Below are 18,611 nucleotides of genomic sequence, written 5' to 3' on the forward strand. Positions count from 1 at the left end.
GGGAGAAGCAGGCTCCATGCACCGGGAGCCTGATGTGGGATTCGATCCCGGGTCTCCAGGATCGCGCCCTCGGCCAAAGGCAGGCGCCAAACCGCTGCGCCACCCAGAGATCCCTATGTGACTTTTCTAAAAGAGAAATTCATTCTGTTAAAAATCACATTTGATGGAACTTTTTAAAAAAGAGACATTGGGTGCTAAAAGGGATTTCTGTCACTTTATTTTTGTGTTTTTCAAGATTAAGACTGTATGAACTATGTATAAACTACCCACTTTTTAGATACCAGAATAAAAAGAGCAAGCAAAGGTTGTACAGGATTTCTGATTATTTTTAATCTGAACAGAAAATGAGTAAGTAGACAAGTTTGCCAAATAGAGTGATAAAAACTGAATGTATGTATTATGGAAATCAGTATATCGAGTTTTACTTTGGTAGCCGGTGATTCTTAGAGTTAATTCTGCAAAAAAACCAAAATCATTATACAGGAACAAGAATATAAAATGCCCATTTCTGAACCCTACTCTGATAAAACTGATTTCATATCTAGCTTATTGATAATATTCAGTTTCAGTTTTCCCTGTGCAAATAATACATGTAAGTCATTAATGGTGGTTTGGTGAGGTGAAATCAATTTCTTTTAGGATAATTCGACATAATAACCCAAATATAAAAAAGCTTCAAGATTCACAGAGATAAACCAGTGCCTAGGAAACATAATTCACCCTTGTGCGTAATTATAACATTTTTAAACATAAAATCACGGTCAAAGACAGTGATAACATTGCATACTCAGTGCATTACTTCATGTAGTGCATTCCTATGGCTCATTTGGAGTTTAACACCATGTATCCACCGTACGTCTAATGAATGGGCTTCTAACATACACAGATCCATCCAATTCTTTTAAGAAATCTGAAACTCTTCAAGACCTTGAACTTGACATACAAGGACTTTGTGTTTTAATATCCCAAACATTGGGAAGATTAGGTTTGAAACACAGTAACCACCCCTTGTAAGCAAGACTGCACATAAGTTTCTGTTACATCCCCACAAAGAACCCCCCCAAACAACTCAATACTGCAGACTGAGAGGGGCACATTTATTATTTGGCCAAAGAAAATTCAAATGGCTTTCCTGGAGTCAAATGTACCCCAAGATCTATACAAGGAATGAGTATAATGGTGGCAGCTAAAGAAATCTGCCACTGTGTAATAAATGCTATTATGCATTGGTGTTGTACATTTTGAGAATATACTATGATTTGTTTGCCACTATCATGGAGCACAAGAAAATGAAACTCAAGACTATCTTGTTATAACAGGATAAATGACGACCCCAGGTTTAAACAGGGTTCTTCATTGAAGGAAAAAATAGAGCCATAAAAGTCAAATTAGCTGACTTCAAATGGTTTACATCCCAGGATGAATCAGGTTACACTGATTTAAGCCCAATTTAATTTAGGCAGGTTTTTAACCACAAGAATAAGGACATTCTTAGTACATATTAATAATTAAACCAACATATACACAATTAGCAATATCCTATATAATATTAAATGGTTTAACAACTTGTTCTCAATTATTTCATATCTAATTAATTTGTTGTTTAAAAAAAAAAACAAGCTCAGCTTTATTTTACAGTGTACTGTGTATTTCTAAGTGTGTTCTGTAATGATTTCATTGAAGCAGTACAGCTCTCGGGATTCTAAGAGCCAAATTCAACCGTATCTTCTGTTATCTGTTTGAATTCATAACTGCCTCTGCCATCCATATGCAGGTAGTACTATGGGAAAGAAGCAGAGAGAAAAAACATCAATGACTAAAAGAATTTCCTTTTTGTCAGGAACTTATGTAGAGATGATTATATAGGAAAATGATTGGAGGTTATTTTAAGCCATTAATACCTTCAAAAGTTTTATACTCAGAAAGGTAAGACTAAATGAGGAAGTCTTTTCTTTTTAAAATAACAACAATATTATTCTGCTTGGAGTGGACACAGTACCTTCCTTCATGAAAACTAAAATACCAGAATTCCTCATTAGTTTGAAGGGAACCAAATGTATAGGCTTCCTACAAATCAGAATGCTTCCGTAACCCCACCACCAAGGATCTGACGTACCACAGGCTGAACTGTGCTAACTGTAAGTCTATTCAATAGGGCAGTCTCGAATACTTCCTTTATCTGGTTTCCTGGATCAGTTTGGAACCTCTAACTTAAGGCTTTTTGTTTGTTCATGGTCTTAGTAGAGAAGCAAAAGAACTATACAGTATGCCTGCATAACCCATCCTGTGAAGACACTTAGGACAGCAGTTACAAAGGCTTCTGTTTTATTTAGCAGCTTTTTATTTACAGAAAAGATGTATTTTTCCATCTTCTGTATTATTATTTCTTAGATATTCTAGTCTGACACTGCAGTCTGTGTCATCCCTCCTTCACATAATCACTGCTTGATATTCTGTGCTTATCTCCACCACCAGAAGAAGAGGGGATGTCAAATCCAAGCACTCTCACAGCCATGTGACTGTGATGTTTATGAGTTCCTAAGAAAATGCAAAGGCTTGGATACTTTTTAAACTGCTTTATTAGTTATTCAATTTCTCATTTCACTCATGAAAAATGGACAAATTATGTTTTAAGATAATAAAAAGTAAGGGCTCCTGGGTGGCTTAGTTGGTTAAGTGTCTGCCTTCAGCTCAGGTCATGATCCTAGGGTCCTGAGATCGAGCCCCACATTGGGCTCCCTGCTCAGCAAGAGTCTGCCTCTCTCTCTTCCTGCCTCCTGCTCGTGCTCTCTCTCATTCTCTCAAATAAATAAAATCTTTAAAAAATAATAAAAGGTATCTTTAAAAGTCACACAGCTGTATAAAATTCCATTATTTTTAACTACTTTTATACAAGCTACCTCTTCGATGCTCATGGTAACCTAGGAGACAGGAAGGTAAGGATCAATAACTTTATTATATGAAGGAAGCAACTGATGCCAGAAACAGTTGTGCTTGAACCCAGGTGTTCTGACTTCAAATCCCACAGTCTTCATTTTACCAGGTGTACACTCTCATCTTACTATAAGGTTCTTGAGGGCAAAAACAGTACTCTGTATCCCTCAAGGACATTTAGCCCAGTACATGCAAAAAAGCTGCTCTATCCGGAATGTATTTTATGGAACAAGACACCCCATTCCATTGTTCTGATTTCTCTCACACCCTTTCTTTTACTCAAAATGTCTTTATCATTTCAGAAGGAAAAAAGAGAAGGAAGGAAAGAGGAAAAGAGAGAGAGAGAGGGAGGAAGAGGAGAGGGGAGGGGAAATGGGTTAATAGGGTTAGTTTGGGGATTTATTTTACATTAAGAACTGAAAAGGAAAAAAAAAAAAACAAAGAACTGAAAAGAATGGCACTGCTAGAACACCAGAATACATAAGGGATCTATCTGTACAAGTGCAAACCTCACTGTAATCTCTATGTAAATTATAGTGACTACTTAATGATTCTATTTTATTACAGGGCAATGATAAACACAGCTGACATTATTCAGTTTCCCCTTACAGCCAGGATCTCGCTAAAAATGTCCCTAAACTTTCTGCCATCTAATCCTTCCTAAGACTCTTTCCTTTCTGTCAGTACTGGGTGGTAAGAAAAACTTTACTTAGCCAGAGCTGTGATAAGGTTGTGTAAATTTTAGTCAGTTATTATACAATAGTCATTTATAAAAACGGAGAACCACTAACTAGTTCTCTAATATCTCAAATACAACCAGGGCTTGTTTATATGTATTACAGCTTTCAAAACTGACAACTACAATAGTATTTAAGGAAAACCTATTTTATTTTATAGAACTGAAATAGAACCACCTTTTGTCCTTCAAGGTATATATTTATAAGGGAACATACACCAAGAAATTTAAAACTATAATCACCCGAATTTAAATAAAATAAAATTCCACTATACCATTCAACATAAGAAATACAAACCTCATGGTGTTTCCAAAGAGACTTTCTATGTGACACAGTAAAGAGGGTGATGCCAACCTAATACAAAGAAAGTAATTTAGTTTTTTATCAATAAAATAGAATCACAAATTAAATTCATCTATATATTGTAAGCTACTAAAATGACTATCTTCAGAAGCTATAGTTAAAAATCAGTGTGAAAGAAAAAATTACAACTGATGCCAATGTTCAAGGTAATGCAAAGTACAGACCATTAACCACATAATAAAAACACACAAGTATCAATAAATTCTTTAAGAAAAAAAAACAAAAACAAAAACTAGGGGATGCCTGGGTGGCCCAGCAGTTTAGCACCGCCTTCAGCCCAGGGCCGTGATCCTGGAGACCCCAGATAGAGTCCCACATCAGGCTCCCTGCAGGGAGCCTGCTTCTCCCTCTGCCTGTGTCTGTGTCTCTGCCTCTCTCTCTCTCTCTCTCTCTCATGAATAAATAAATAAAATCTTAAAAAAAAAAAAAAAAAACAACTAATGGGTACTAGCATTAAATGTACTATTTTGTTTGGGGCAGAAAATATACATCCTGACAGTTTCTATTTTATTGTGAAAAATATATGACAAAAGCACAAAAATTGAAAAATAGCAAGAGATCCAAATCAGGAAAATTAATTCAATATAGTACTATCTACAGTCAATCTATTTTTCAAATACAGGGTCATAATCTTTTATTGGAACCTCTTGTTTTGGAATGTGTCTTGGAATTCAGAGTTTGGAAAAGTAACATCAGAATTGTAGGACAAAATTCTACAACTAAGTATGTTTCTTTGGCAACACGGAAGAACATGGACACTGAGACAAGTAAGAGGTTAAATATCTTTTGTTGGGGCGCCTGGGTGGGGTGGCTCAGTCAGTCAAGCATCTGTCTTTGGCTCAAGTCATGATCCTCAAGTCCTGGGATCCACATCGTGCTCCTTGCTCAGCAGGGAGTCTGCTTCTTCTCCTTCTGCTCCCTACTAATACTCACTCACTCTCTCAAATAAATAAATAATCTTTAAAAACTTTTTTAAAATAAAACACATCTTTTGTTAGTTTAGGCAAAGTTTGGCTACCCCATTGAGCACACTATAAAATAATGAAAAATCTTTCAGTTTTAAAACCTTATTGGTTTTTAAACTATAAATAAAGATTTAGGGCTCTCTAATAACTATTTAAAAAAAAAAAAACCCATTCATCAATATAACTGCAGATGCTCTGGATCAATGGTTCTCAACTGGGGGTGGGGGGAATTTTTTTTTGTCCTTGGGGGACACTTAGCAATATCTGGAGACATTTTTGACACAACTGAAAGCACTACTAGCATCTAATGAATAGAGATCAGATGTTGTCAAATATCCTATAAAGCAAAGGACCGCTCCTCACAACTAAGGATTATCCAGCCCAAGATACCAACAGAGCTGAGACTGAGAGAAACCCTACTCTAGACTGCAGTTTCTTAAAATGGATCTCTCAAGGCTGACAGAAATAAATACTGGAGTATCCAGACAATTTTATCATGAGTTCTAATTTTATTTTCATTTTGATAATTTTTTTAAAATTAGGCTAAGTATTTTCTGGAACTTTTCTACCATGAATCTAAGTGCCCAAATCTGTGTTTATACTTCTGCTGAAACCAAGTGATTATTTAAAGTGATAGCTCTTGGGGCACCTGGGTGGCTCAGTCGGTAAAGGGTCCAACTCTTGATTTTGGCTCATGATCTCAGGGTTATGAGATCAAGCCCTGCATCAGGCTCTGTGCTGGGCATGGAGCCTGCTTAAGGTTCTCTCTCTCCCTCTGTCCATCCGTCCCCTGCGCTCTCCCTCTCTCTAAAAAAAAAAAAAAAAACATAATAAATAAAGTGATAGCACTTAAAACTTTTAATGTACCATAACTTTGAATGCCATGTGGAAAGGTTCTCAAATTGGTTACAAACTGCATGACAAAATAAGTTATCAGTACAACACTGATTTTTGAAAGCTCACTTCAGATACTATTTGTTATGATTCTACAATAACTGGATCAGATCTCAACTTAATGAAAGCATTCTTTCTGATAGAATTACTTAAGTAAGGTACATTAGCAAAATTCAAAATACACGATCTGGACCTCAGACTATATCTTTCCATAATTAAATCCCAAACTAGTGGTTTAATTTTAGCAAAACAATATCAGAGGTCTCTTTAATGTTACCAACTTGAAACTGTGTTTTGTCTGTATTTAATTTTTAAATTTATATTCGTTGTGTGGCTGTAAATGAGCTCTAAGTTCAAGGAATTCATACTTCATTTCATGCTTATACATATGTAACTGCTATTATAGTAATATAATTTAAACTATCAAATGGGGGCCCCAAAAGAATTTTCTTTTAAATGGAATCTATGCTTTAGAGGAAAAATGCATCTTATGTGGGGACATATAGCCTATAACTAAATGTAAGGGGACATCACATGGTCAAAACTACCAGCAAAGAGCCTCTAAATCAGTGATTAAGGGACACATGGGTGGCTCAGTGATTGAGCATCTGCCTTCAACTCAGGGCATGATCCCAGGGTGCCCAGATGGAGTCCCACATCAGGCTCCCTCATCAGGCAGGGAGCCTGCCTCTCTCTCTCCCTCTGCCTAAGTCTCTGCCTCTCTCTGTGTGTCTCTCAGGAATAAATAAATAAAATCTTTTAATAAATAAATCACTGATTAAATAGAGACCAGATCTCCAATACCTATAAATCTGAAAGTTTATATGAACAGCAACATAAAAAGATTATAAATGATCAAAACTAATTCTAGAAAACAAATCAGTAAAGAAATAAAATCAGAAAGGAAAACCTTCCTACAAAGATGAATGTAGCAAATTTCTTCTTTCATCATTATACCAATGCTTCTCAAACCTTAATGTGCATTTGAATCTTCTGGGAATGTAGTTAAAATGTAGACTCTAATTTGGTAGGGCCAGAGAGTCTGCATTCTCACAACCTCCCAGGAGATGCTGATCAATGACCTCACTTTGAATAGTAGAAGTCATACTGTAAATAGCAACATAATCTTTTATATTTACTGTAAACCCCCAAAGAATACTTACAAATTGTTAAAAGACCCATGTACTTCCTTACTTGTATAACACTGTAAAACAGTTAGGATACACTGCTCGTATCCTCAAAATCCAACAGGAGTAGAGACGGTGTGAAAATCACCACAGAACTACTGAATATTCAGTTACTTAAAGAACAGTATCAATATGCACAGCCTGAGAAAAGGCTACCAAAAGAAACTCTGGTAAAATGTTGCCCAGGCCAGAGAAAAAAAATGGACAAACTGAAGCTACCAAAGGACTACTATCAAGTTTTCTTAATTAGAAAAACAAATGATATTTAGGTTTCATTCTTAATGGAACACATTAAGAAAATAACAGTTTATTAACTGAGTATAGGGAATGAGGTAAAAAGGAAATAAAGTTAAAATACAGTATTTGTTTCAAATCTAAGATATAGCTAAAGAGAATTATATACAGAATTCATTTACAATTCTTTTTATTCATATCTATTATTATTTGAATCTTTACTAAGTGGATGGAATATCCTTTGATAGTAATTTTGCATCTTAATAACTTGAAATTTCTCTTTGGATACTTGGTTGGACACAGAGTAAACTAAGAAGGACACAGAAGCTCAAACTGAGAACTTGAAATGCTTACCTTTCGACAATGACTGTAAATGTAGCCTTCCACATCTACACTAACCGCACTGGTACATTCATCCAAAATGGCAAACTGGGGTTTATGATAAAATAATCTTGCCATCTGAAGCATAAAAAGAAATATTCTGTGTAAGCACATGCAGAAATTAATAAGGTAAAGTAGATTTAAATTAAATATGCATTAGTGTTGTAAAGCAAGTATGAAAATTATTTTAACTCAAAAAAATCTACTTCCTCAAAACAAAAACAAAAAAACACAAACCCAAGTGTTTTTACGATCTTCCCAAAAGGGAAAATGTAACACATAGGAAATTCACTGTTGAGTTAATCAAAACATTTAAGAATGATGTGAAATGAAGTTGAGTTTTAAACTATTAGGAGGAAGTTCTCTAAACAAAATTAGAGGGTACATATTTTAAGCAAATCTTAGAATTTAGACTCCAGATGACTCAAGTGCAAAAACGTGTTTATTTCTAAACATTCTTGTTTAAGTAATGACAAGTAATTATTAAGCAACCAATTAGTATTTCCACCAATAATTTTTAATGTACCTATTTTTATATCCCTGAGGCTAATACTGGATACGCTTATTTTTTTAAAGGTTCTGCTAATTTTATAAGTAAAACTTAACATTAAGATTGTTATAGCTTCCGTTTCATTATGTTGAACATTTTATCTTTATTTTTCATATGTATTTCATTTTCTGGGAATTATTTACTCTGATTCTTTGTCTAACAGATATTCCAACTGGTCATTTGCCCCTAACAACGATCACCATGTTGCAAGACCAATGGACACTTTTCTATCCTTACCCAATTTATCTCTTCTGCTACATGCAACTCAGATGACCACTTCCTCCTTCTTGAGAAAGTGACAGTGAAACCATAGTCTTAACGTTTCTTCTCACTTCTTAGGCTGCTTCCTCAGTTTCTTTTCCAGCATTTTCTTCTTCACTTGACCATTAAATGTTGGAGTTCCTCAGGGCCAATTCGTAAGTCCTCTCCTCTTTATCCTATATTTGCCTCTCCCTGAATGATCTCATTGAATCTCATGATTCCAAATATTATTTACACTTGTGAACTCTCAATACATATCTCTTGCACATCCTTCTCTTCGAGTTTCTAAATTGCTGAATAAAAATTCCTTTTTGATATTTTTACTTAGTTATCTAATTTTTCCCTTAAAATCCATTCATCCACCCCACCCCACCTTAAATATTTCAGAAAATAATAGTATCAAACAGCTGCTTAAGCTAGAAGGCAACAAGTCCTCCTTGACCTGTTCCTTTTTTCTTCTCCTCCTTTTCACACTCCCACCCTCATTTTTTAGTCCATTTGAGTAAGTCCTTCAGTGTTTGTAGTCCACTCACTTTTCCCCATCTCCACAATCATGCCCTCAGTCCAGAACACAATCACCTGCCTAGAGTACCATGAATAGCCTACTTCCTCTTTTACTCCTCTCCAATCCATTCTCCCTGTAACCAGAAAGGATTTTTCAGAAATGTAAGTCAAAGAATTTCACTCTTCTGCTTAAACCCCTTCAACATCCCGCTTCACTTAGAACAAAACCCAAACTCCTTACCGTGGCCCACAGGCCCTGCACAATCAGATTCTTATGAGTGGATAAAGCAGATATGGTGTGTGTGTGTGTGTGTGTGTGTGTGTGTGTGTGTGTGTGTGTACTACTCAGCCATCAAAACAAAAAAATGGAAAACTACTCAGCCATCAAAAACAAAAAAAGACACACAATATATATTGTGTGTATATACACACACACACACACACACAATGGAAAACTACTCAGCCATCAAAAACAAAACAAAAAAAGAAATCTTGCCATTTACAATGACGTGGATGGAACTACAGGATATTACACTAAGCAAAATAAGTCAATCAGAGAAAGACAATTACATGATCTCACTCATACATGGAATTTAAGAAACAAAACAGGATCATAGGGGAGGAGAGGAAAAAATAAAGCAAGATGAAATCAGAGAGGGAGACAAAGTATAAGAGATTCTTAATCATAGGAAACAAACTGAGGGTCTCTGAAGGGGTAGGGGACGGGGGACAGGGTAACTGGGTAATGGACATTAAAGAGAGCAGGGCACATGATGTAATGAGCACTGCGTGTTATATAAGACTGATGAATCACTGACCTCTACCTCTGAAACCAATAATACACTATATGTTAATTAAATTTAAATACAATTAAAACAAAAGATTCTTACTTTCTAACCTCAACATTCTAGGCAAAATTTCTTCCTCTCAACTACCAAGACACAATGGGTCTTAGGTCAGAGATCTTTATGGCACATGTCACTTTCCTTTTGTCTCCAACACCGTGCTCTGTTTCTTGTATCTTTGAAATTTCTCCTTAAACCTACTCTGACCCCTCCCCCAAAATCCAAGTGGGTCCCCCCTGTAACTTCTCTATAGCCCTTCATATGTTGTGAACTGTATGTTGTCAGTCTCTCTGCCTACCTCCCTAGGCTATTATATTCATAAGCAGAGACTATTTTAATTACTACTGTACACTCAACACCCGCATGAAAGAAACATAAATTAATGACTAAAACATAAGCAGCTTTCTGGAGGTTTATATTTATCTGATGAGGTAAGGAAGGGATTATTAAGAAGTTCAACTGTACAGAGAATGATAGGTACAGACTACAGAGGACCTTTAGTTAAAGCATAGCTTGCTTTTTACATCAGGGAACCTGAAAATGTCTTTTTGAAAGAGAAGGACCAGAAGAGATTAAATATAGGCTGTGCTGCCTCCAGGCCTGCTGCTATAGAGCCTACCTGTGTGTCAATAAACAACAGTTGAAGCACCCCAAAAAAATAATAAATGAATGAATGAATGAATGAATGAATGAATAAATAAATAAATAAAGGCTGTGTGAATCTGCACACATGCATTACTGAAGGAAAAAATATGATGAAGTCAGAGGATCCAAAAACATGGAAACATTTAGCCTTTCTCAAGAGGATGAATGACTTACCCTCCACAGATGGAAACAGGGACATCAGGAAAGTCTAGATTGAATTTAGTTAAGAGGACTGATTATCTGAAGGCATTCCACAAACACCTCCAGCCAAGTGTTCCCAAGGAATTCTTTGCATACCTTCATCATCACACTTGGCATATTATATGGCAATTTTTTTATGTGTCTCTCTCTCCCATTATGCTGTCAGTACTTGATACCACAATATAAGAAGACTGTAAAGTGAGTTAAGTACATGACCCCTCCAGTATTGCCGCTGGAAGTTGACAAGCACTGCCCTCCCCCCCCCAATAGCTATCTTTGCTTGACAGCCTACTTCACTGTGCTACATTTCAATTTCTTCCATACAAGGGGGCCCTCAACCATTTCTGCCTCAAAGGACTTGTAAAAATTGAATGTAAAAGGCTTAGTTGACTGTCTATCACAATTAAGCACTCAATAAAAATGAGCTCTCAGTTGACTGACATAATAACTGACATAATGCTGCCTTATTTTTTTTTCACTTCTCCAACAGATATATTTGGAAAGGAATGGATTTTGAGGAGAAAAAACATGGGGCAGAGGTATAGAATAGAAAATAAATACAAATGTAAGCTGTTTTGCTAATTGTTTTATAACCACAACAAATTCCAAAGAAAATGCCCTGTACAAAACAACACAAGGTTCAAAGATTGAGGTGTTCCCTAGGACAATGAGGATTTCAGTCTCTGGTATTTGGAATTTAGGCTGTAGTCTTTAGTTTTGGATGGATCACTGGGTGTGTGACACAGTCCGTGCTTTTAACCAGAGGTGAGTTTTAAGTAGGAGGTGAGATGTTCTGCTGGGAGTTGTGGAGTAGGAAATGGGGTAGAAAGCCTGAGATTGGTAGTTTTTAAATTATTATCATGAAAAATGAGAGAGAAGGGCAAAAGTAAATAAAATGATCACCAAAGAACACTTCTGAGCCCCGGTAAGACTGGAAACCATGCAAGTGTGGTGGTACCAAATCACATCATTCTGATCTTTCAGCTGTGCTCAGAGGCCTATGTACAGAAATGTCAAGGCAAACAACTGCTCTTGGGCTGAAGTTGAGATAACAATGAGGCAACAAAAAGTGGGAAAGGAAGTTAAGGGAAAGGGTTATTTGTTCATTCCTTTAAGTATTATCTCCTGGGTACCTCCTATGGGTCAGGCCCTGGATTATTAAGTCTGTACTGGACAGAAAAGGAGGCAGAGTCAGAAGGGGACTGATCAGGGACACCTGGGTGGCTCAGTGGTTGAGTGTCTGCCTTTGGCTCAGGTCGTGATTCTGGGGTCCTGGGACCAAGTCCTGCATCAGGCTCCCCACAGGGAGTGGGCTTCTCCCTCTGCCTATTTCTCTGCCTCTCTCTGTCTCTCATTAATAAATAAATAAAATCTTAAATTAAAAAAAAAAAGAGGGATTGATCAATCATAAGAAAGGGGAGGGGTAAATAGTCAAGATGTCAGTGAGTCTAAAGAAGGGAGACAGTTGCCAATTAGGTAAAAGAAAAAGAATTACAAAATTGGATTTAAAAAACACTAACAATTTTAAGACAGTGGTATCTCTAGTAGGGGGTTTTGGTCCTTCTGTATACTTCTATAAATATCCCAACCCTTCTATCATACATAGATATTTTTCATAATTCATCATTAAAAAAAAGCACCACTTCTAGATAGGAAGAACAAGCATAGTTGAGTGGGAAAGAGAACTATCAGTCCGAGAAATAAGACTGTGCAACTTACGATACTGGGTAGGAAAACCCTGGCTTGGTAATGGCTGGGCCCAAAGGGGTGCAATGGAGGTAAGGAAAATGTTACCTGAGATTTTAAGGGGCAGTGAGAGAAGTGGACAGACAACCAATCTGCACGTTGGAGGCTATATAACGTACTGGTCAGTAGCAAGAAGGGTGATTTCAGACCCCCTTTCACTTGAATCTCCATTCTGCAACTCAGTAGCCACATGGCATTAGGAAGCTGCTTAAGCTGTGCAAGTCTTTCCCTAATAAAATAAAGTACCTAATAAAGTACCTACTAATAAAGTACCTAAATTCACAGGGTTATTGGGAGAATTACACAGAGTCTGCCATTCAAGACCAATCCTTCCCTCATCATTATCCCACTGTACTTTCTATTTAGCTATAACTGAAGACTGCCTTGTGTTACAGTTGGTTGAGAATATGTGGATCTCCTAACTAGATTATTAAGGGCAGGCACCTATCTCAGTATCCTGCAAAGAGTAGACTCCTAGCAAGTAATGAACTCTGTGGAAATTATACTAGATTAAGTTTTTTCATTAAAATTATGTAATAATCTTATTTCCCTACATTTACTGATTTTTCTCAAGAATTTTAGAAATATGTTCACCAGACCTCCCTTTTATTCAGTAGTATCATCCCATTCCCTCAAATTCAAATCTGACTCTCTTTACCCAAAAGTTCCTTGGTTCATCGGTTTACAACAACCAACCTGCATTCTTACATATCCACTGTTTTGGGTAGTTAGACCTTTCAAGTCCATTCTTCCTAAAAAAAAAAATCTAACTTTTAGAATTTACAAATTATTAATCTTTATAATTTATAAAAATTATGTCCTCTCTTCCCTCAATTTTTTACATTGAAAAATTTCAAGCCTACCCAAAAACTGTAAGAGCAATAAAATGAACTTTGCTCAATTTCACCAACATCAACATCTGTTTTATCAGCCTTCTCCCTTTCCCTAATACCTTTTGGAGGTAGCAAAACAATATGCTCTCTTTTAAATTTCACAACCAATTCTACAAATATTGGTTTATATAGAACATATCTGTCAGCAGCTTGGTTGTGCCGCAGTGCCACTGGTGAGTTTCTCCTTTCCCAACCAACTCTATCATGGTTCACCTGGTTTTACAGGGTTCTTCCCTCCACTTCTTTCCTCTCCCCTACACATCCCCTCACTCCTCAAGGCCTTGAATTTCTTATCTTCAAATAAGAACTATTCCCTCTGTACCTTTCATATTCCACACATAGGACTCCTTAGTTAAGCACACTGATTTTTGTTTCTCTGTATTTACACTGTGGGCATTTGTGAATCTTGACGTATCCTTCCATTTTCTTTGAAGTCATAATAAAAGGACCTTAACTTTGTTCTCCTGACTTGCAGTTTTTTCTATAGTCATCTTCTAATTCATTTCAGAAATCTCGATTACTTCAAATTCTCACTCCTAAGACCCAATTTCCATTTTCAGTATAGCTGACATCTCTTTTCTTTTGCTTATAATTCATTCTTCACTCTGTAGATTAATCTCATGTTATAGCACTAGCCAGACAATCACACTATCAAGTTGATATTAAGTCCATACAGAATGGGTATGTTTGGGAAAAATAACATGCATTATCAGGGAATAAGAGGCAACAAAAAAAGGCAGAATATAATTTTAAAATAATGAGTAAACAATTCAGCAATAAGCCATTTCTTTTGCTGTTTTTCTTTGGCTACAGTTTTCTCTAATTTCCACAAGGCTAACATTCTAGGGAAAAAATTTCCTCTGCAGTTGCTCATACTATGGTATCCATAGTTAGAAAATGACTCTTTTAAAAGTTATCCCCCTGAACATGGTATTCAAGGTATTACTCTTAACATGCAGTGTTCTGTAGTCATGTTTGATCAGGAATAAGTTTAGACAATCACAAAATTAAAACATCTCCTTTCAAATGCCTCTTTCTATTAGGAGAATGTAAAAATTCTAAATAACTTCAGGTAGTAGATACTGACTCCTGAAACCAGAATAGTATGATGATAGAGGGAAGGGCAGGAGCAGAAATAAAATGGGAACATATTTAGAATGGATCATCTCTAACACTTTCAGACACTTCTGAGACAGCAGCTAGCAGCTTCAGTGAGAGGTCAGTAGAGAAAAGATATTAAGAGATCTTGGACTGCCATATAACCAATATGCTAGAAAGTTTCCCCAACTTTAATTAATCCCCAATGTATTAATAGTATATAACTAGAAAACTTAAGAATTTTTCAGAATTTTAAATGCACATGCAAGTTATACATTTTTAACACTTTTATTATCACTTCAACTAATCCATACTATAATAATTGCTAAATAAAAAGATTAAAATTAAACTGTGTACCTTGAATAATCAAAATACTGGGCTCCACAAGTGACTGTATGCAACCAGTTGCATTGTTGTGCAATGTGTTCAGAGTATACTTACCGCCATTCTTTGTTTCTCTCCACCACTGAGGACATCCATCCAATCCTGAACACTGTCCCAGCCTCCTTCACGTTCAAGGATATGACCCAACTGGACATTATCTAAGTATTCCTTTAGTACCTTTCAGCACAATGATTAAAGATGAAATCAAACTTGATGTAAACCAACATTCTCTATTCCTGCTTTATTTTTTAAACTAGAATCACTATAATTCTATTGCCAATATCACTTAAAGGGGCACATTTCACAAAAGAATGTGACACAATGATAGCCCTGAACCCTCACTTCCTATCTATACTAACTCCGACAAAAACCTACTGAGTAGTTTAAAGAGAATACAACTACTATACATAATTAAAGGATGAGGGCAAAGAGGGGAAAAAAAAAAAAAACTGTCAAGACCAGGTTAAATACTACACGTTTAAGCAAAGTAGTTAACATCTTATCTCAACTTGGAAAGTTATAATTAATGACATGGTTTTAGAAGACTTTACAAGGTAGGACAGATAAACCACCTAGCAGTTAAAATACTTAACTGATTAAGATAAAGAATCTGATACGGAGTATTTCCAGTAGATCTAGGATATAAACATTTCCTTACCAGGTCAGATATCCCCTTCCTTTTCTGATCTTCTCTTCCATCTGGGTATATCACTTGGTCTCGAAGTGTTCCAAGGGTCATATAAGGTCTCTGATAGTGACAGAGCAAAAATCATTTTAAGTGACTTTTTAAAAAATAAAAGATCTTTACATCAAAGATTACAAAATAAACAAGGTCCTCTTACCTGAGGAACGTAAAATAACTTTCCTCTCTCAGGTTTAGTTAGACGTCCTCCAAAAAGAGGCCATAACTATAAAAGGAAAATGATGGGGGAGAGGAGCAGTTGTAAATTTCACAATGTGGTAGATTGTATGGCAAAACAAGACTACAAAATCTTGAGGCCAACTTGTACTTACTTCACCAAGAACACGGAAAAGTGAACTTTTCCCACAACCATTTGGACCACAAATTAAAACATTGGCCCCAGATCGAACCTGAAAGAAAATCAGTCTATGAATTAACAATGACTATATGCTCAGTTAACATTTCCTTAGAGTCAAAGCATTCTTTGCTAATGATAAGCTTTTTATCTTGTCTATAAATGTGGTAACGGGTAGAAGCAGTGGAGGCTATGGTTGAAGAGATCTTTCACATTTTACTTTTTTTAAAGATTTTAATTATTTATTCATAGAGACAGAGAGAGAGAGAGAGACAGAGACACAGGCAGAGGGAGAAGCAGGTTCCATGCAGGGAGCCCGACATGGGACTCAATCCCAGGTCTCCAAGATCATGCCCTGGACTGAAGGTGGCGCTAAACCACTGAGCCACCTCGGCTGCCCAACACATTTTACTTTCTAATTTTACTCATTTTTTTCATTTAAAAATCTTTGAGTGACATAAACTTAATCAGAATACAGAAATACAAAAAAAAAAAAAAAAAGAATACGGAAATACAGCTTATAAATTCTGAGAATTCTTGAAAACAGGTAGTATGTGTGTATATGGTCTTTTAAAAAAAATGGAATCATACTATATATGTTCTACATATTACTATTTAGCAATATATCAAAAATATTCTTCCAAGTCAGTATATTCAGATTCTTCCCATTCTATTTTTTTTTCCCATTCTATTTTTTAAGTGTCTACAGTGTAATCCATTCTAAGAATACACCATAATTTACTTAAAAACTTACTTTTTGTTAAGTATTTAGGTCATTTGTATTTTGCTTTGCTTTTAGGTAATACTGCAATGAACCAGAAGCAGTGAGCAAATTTATGCATAAGTGAGAAATGTTTCTATGGACCAGATTCTTGGAAGTGTGTGTGTGTATATATATATGTGTGTGTGTGTAATAAATATTTACAAGTACCACACCAACTGTTCTGCAATGATGTAAAAATAAATGAGAAAATGTGATCAAGAGTGGTTAAGTTCTCAGCTTAAGGTCTCATTTTAAGTATTAATCAACCTTGTGAAGAATCAGAAACCTGGGTTACAATCACACAGCAGGGTATCACAGCAGGAAAGAAGACAACAAAGATGTGAATTACTCTGGCTGTGGAACCTGCCTTTGACAAATTTTTTTAACTGTTGAGACTTGCATTCCTATTATTTAAGTCAGTGAGTATTTATTGAATGCTCAGTGTCAGGCTCTGCTCTATAAGTAATGGAGCTACACTAACAAATAAAAGAGAAAAACCAAAGCAAAGAAATCCTACCCTTATCACTTTACATTCTAGTGGGAGAGACATATAATAAAGAATACACACAATACATGAGTAAATTCAGTAGTGTATTAGAAAATAAGTGCTATGGAGAAAAAATGTAACAAGGTAAAGGGAATTTGGGAGTGGGTAGGGAGGTTACATTTTTAAGGCAGTGAGGCCAGGTCTCATTGAAAATGGTAACTGCAATTTTGAATGGAGTGAATTAGCAATTTATCTGGAGAGATTGCTCCAGTCCAACCCAACCCCCCCCCCCCCCCCAAAAAAAAAGTTGGTTCAAAAATCAAGTACATTCAAACAGGAATGTACTTGTTCTGGTAAAAAAATAAAATAAAATAAAATAAATTAAAAAACAGGCTGAGAAACTGACACAGAGGAAAGAGTACTAGGAAAAGAATTCAGAGAGGTAAGAGGTTGGGGGAGGGCAGCACAGGCAAATCCTAGAGAGCACTAGGAGCCACTGAAAGGACTACCTTTTGCTTTGATGAAACAAAGAGCCATCAGCATTATTCCCAAAAGCCAAAGGTGGAAGTGACAGAAGAGAATGGAAGGATAAACAAAATGTGGTCTATACATACAATGGAAAAGGCCAAGTGTAACTTAAAAATACCTTGAGTCAGAGAGAGACAGAAGAGGAATTCATTACAGAAGACCCAAAGAACAAAAGTCAAAGAAACAGCTTCCATTGGAAGAGAAGACAAAATAAGAATCAACAGGATAGACAACAGGCGATACAGAATATGGTCACCAAGTAAAAAACTTGAACAAGTAGGGGCCTAACTAGGGACTCAAAAATAGGACTTTCCAACTGAAACCAAAGTAAGAGCAAGAAAATGAAGTGTCTGAGACTAAGAAAGTGAAGTTAGAGGGACTGATGGTAAAAGTATATGAAATCCAAACATAAGGGCTTTAAAAGAAAGAGCTTCTGGATAGGAAAGTGACAACTTGGGCAGCCTGGGTGGCTCAGTGGTTTAACGCCGCCTTCAGCCCAGGGCCTGATCCTGGAGACCTGGGATCGAGTCCCACGTCAGGCTCCCTGCATGGAGCCTGCTTCTCCCTCTGCCTGTATCTCTGCCTCTTTCTCTCTCTTTCGTGAATAAATTTTAAAAAAAAATTTTTTTTAAAAAAAAAAGGAAAGTGACTTCAGTGACAGGTGACAAAGTAATATCACAGCCTATAATTATCTGTTCCATGCAACTGTGCATACAGATCCCAAAGAACCTCTTATCACAATGCTTAAGCCATGTATACATCCGCACAGTTAGTGCAATCTATTTCTTCATATAGACTGAATGAGGGAAAGTGTGGGAAGGGCCGAGAGGATTGTTCACTGAAGAAATCCCATGGCCCCTTTCCTCCTGGGGTAATTAATGGCAATAAAGGAGTTACTGAAAATCTAACAAAGATGGGGCTCTGAGCTCTGCTTTATTCCCTGAAATCAAGCCTGGTGGGGGGCTACCTACTGT

At 36.3% G+C, this 18,611-nt stretch overlaps 1 protein-coding gene across 2 annotated transcripts in view; it reads right to left on the bottom strand.

The window, feature by feature from the left end:
* Positions 1-200: 200 nt before the first annotated feature.
* The window catches only part of ABCD3 (ATP binding cassette subfamily D member 3), an 80,067-nt gene continuing 61,656 nt past the window's right edge, over positions 201-18,611 (bottom strand). The window contains exons 17-23 of one of the 2 annotated variants that reach the window (XM_072754570.1): positions 15,837-15,914; positions 15,665-15,730; positions 15,481-15,570; positions 14,880-14,999; positions 7,669-7,773; positions 3,969-4,025; positions 201-1,780 (exon numbers count right to left, since the gene is read on the bottom strand). In XM_072754570.1, the coding sequence (XP_072610671.1) occupies positions 1,703-1,780; positions 3,969-4,025; positions 7,669-7,773; positions 14,880-14,999; positions 15,481-15,570; positions 15,665-15,730; positions 15,837-15,914 (594 nt within the window). In that variant the 3' untranslated portion in view covers positions 201-1,702. Of the gene's footprint in view, positions 1,781-3,968; positions 5,807-7,668; positions 7,774-14,879; positions 15,000-15,480; positions 15,571-15,664; positions 15,731-15,836; positions 15,915-18,611 lie in introns of both variants that reach the window. The other variant, XR_012000765.1, reaches the window with a different exon arrangement.

The sequence above is a fragment of the Vulpes vulpes genome, chromosome 3 (genome assembly GCF_048418805.1).
Source record: "Vulpes vulpes isolate BD-2025 chromosome 3, VulVul3, whole genome shotgun sequence".
Lineage (NCBI taxonomy): Eukaryota > Metazoa > Chordata > Mammalia > Carnivora > Canidae > Vulpes > Vulpes vulpes.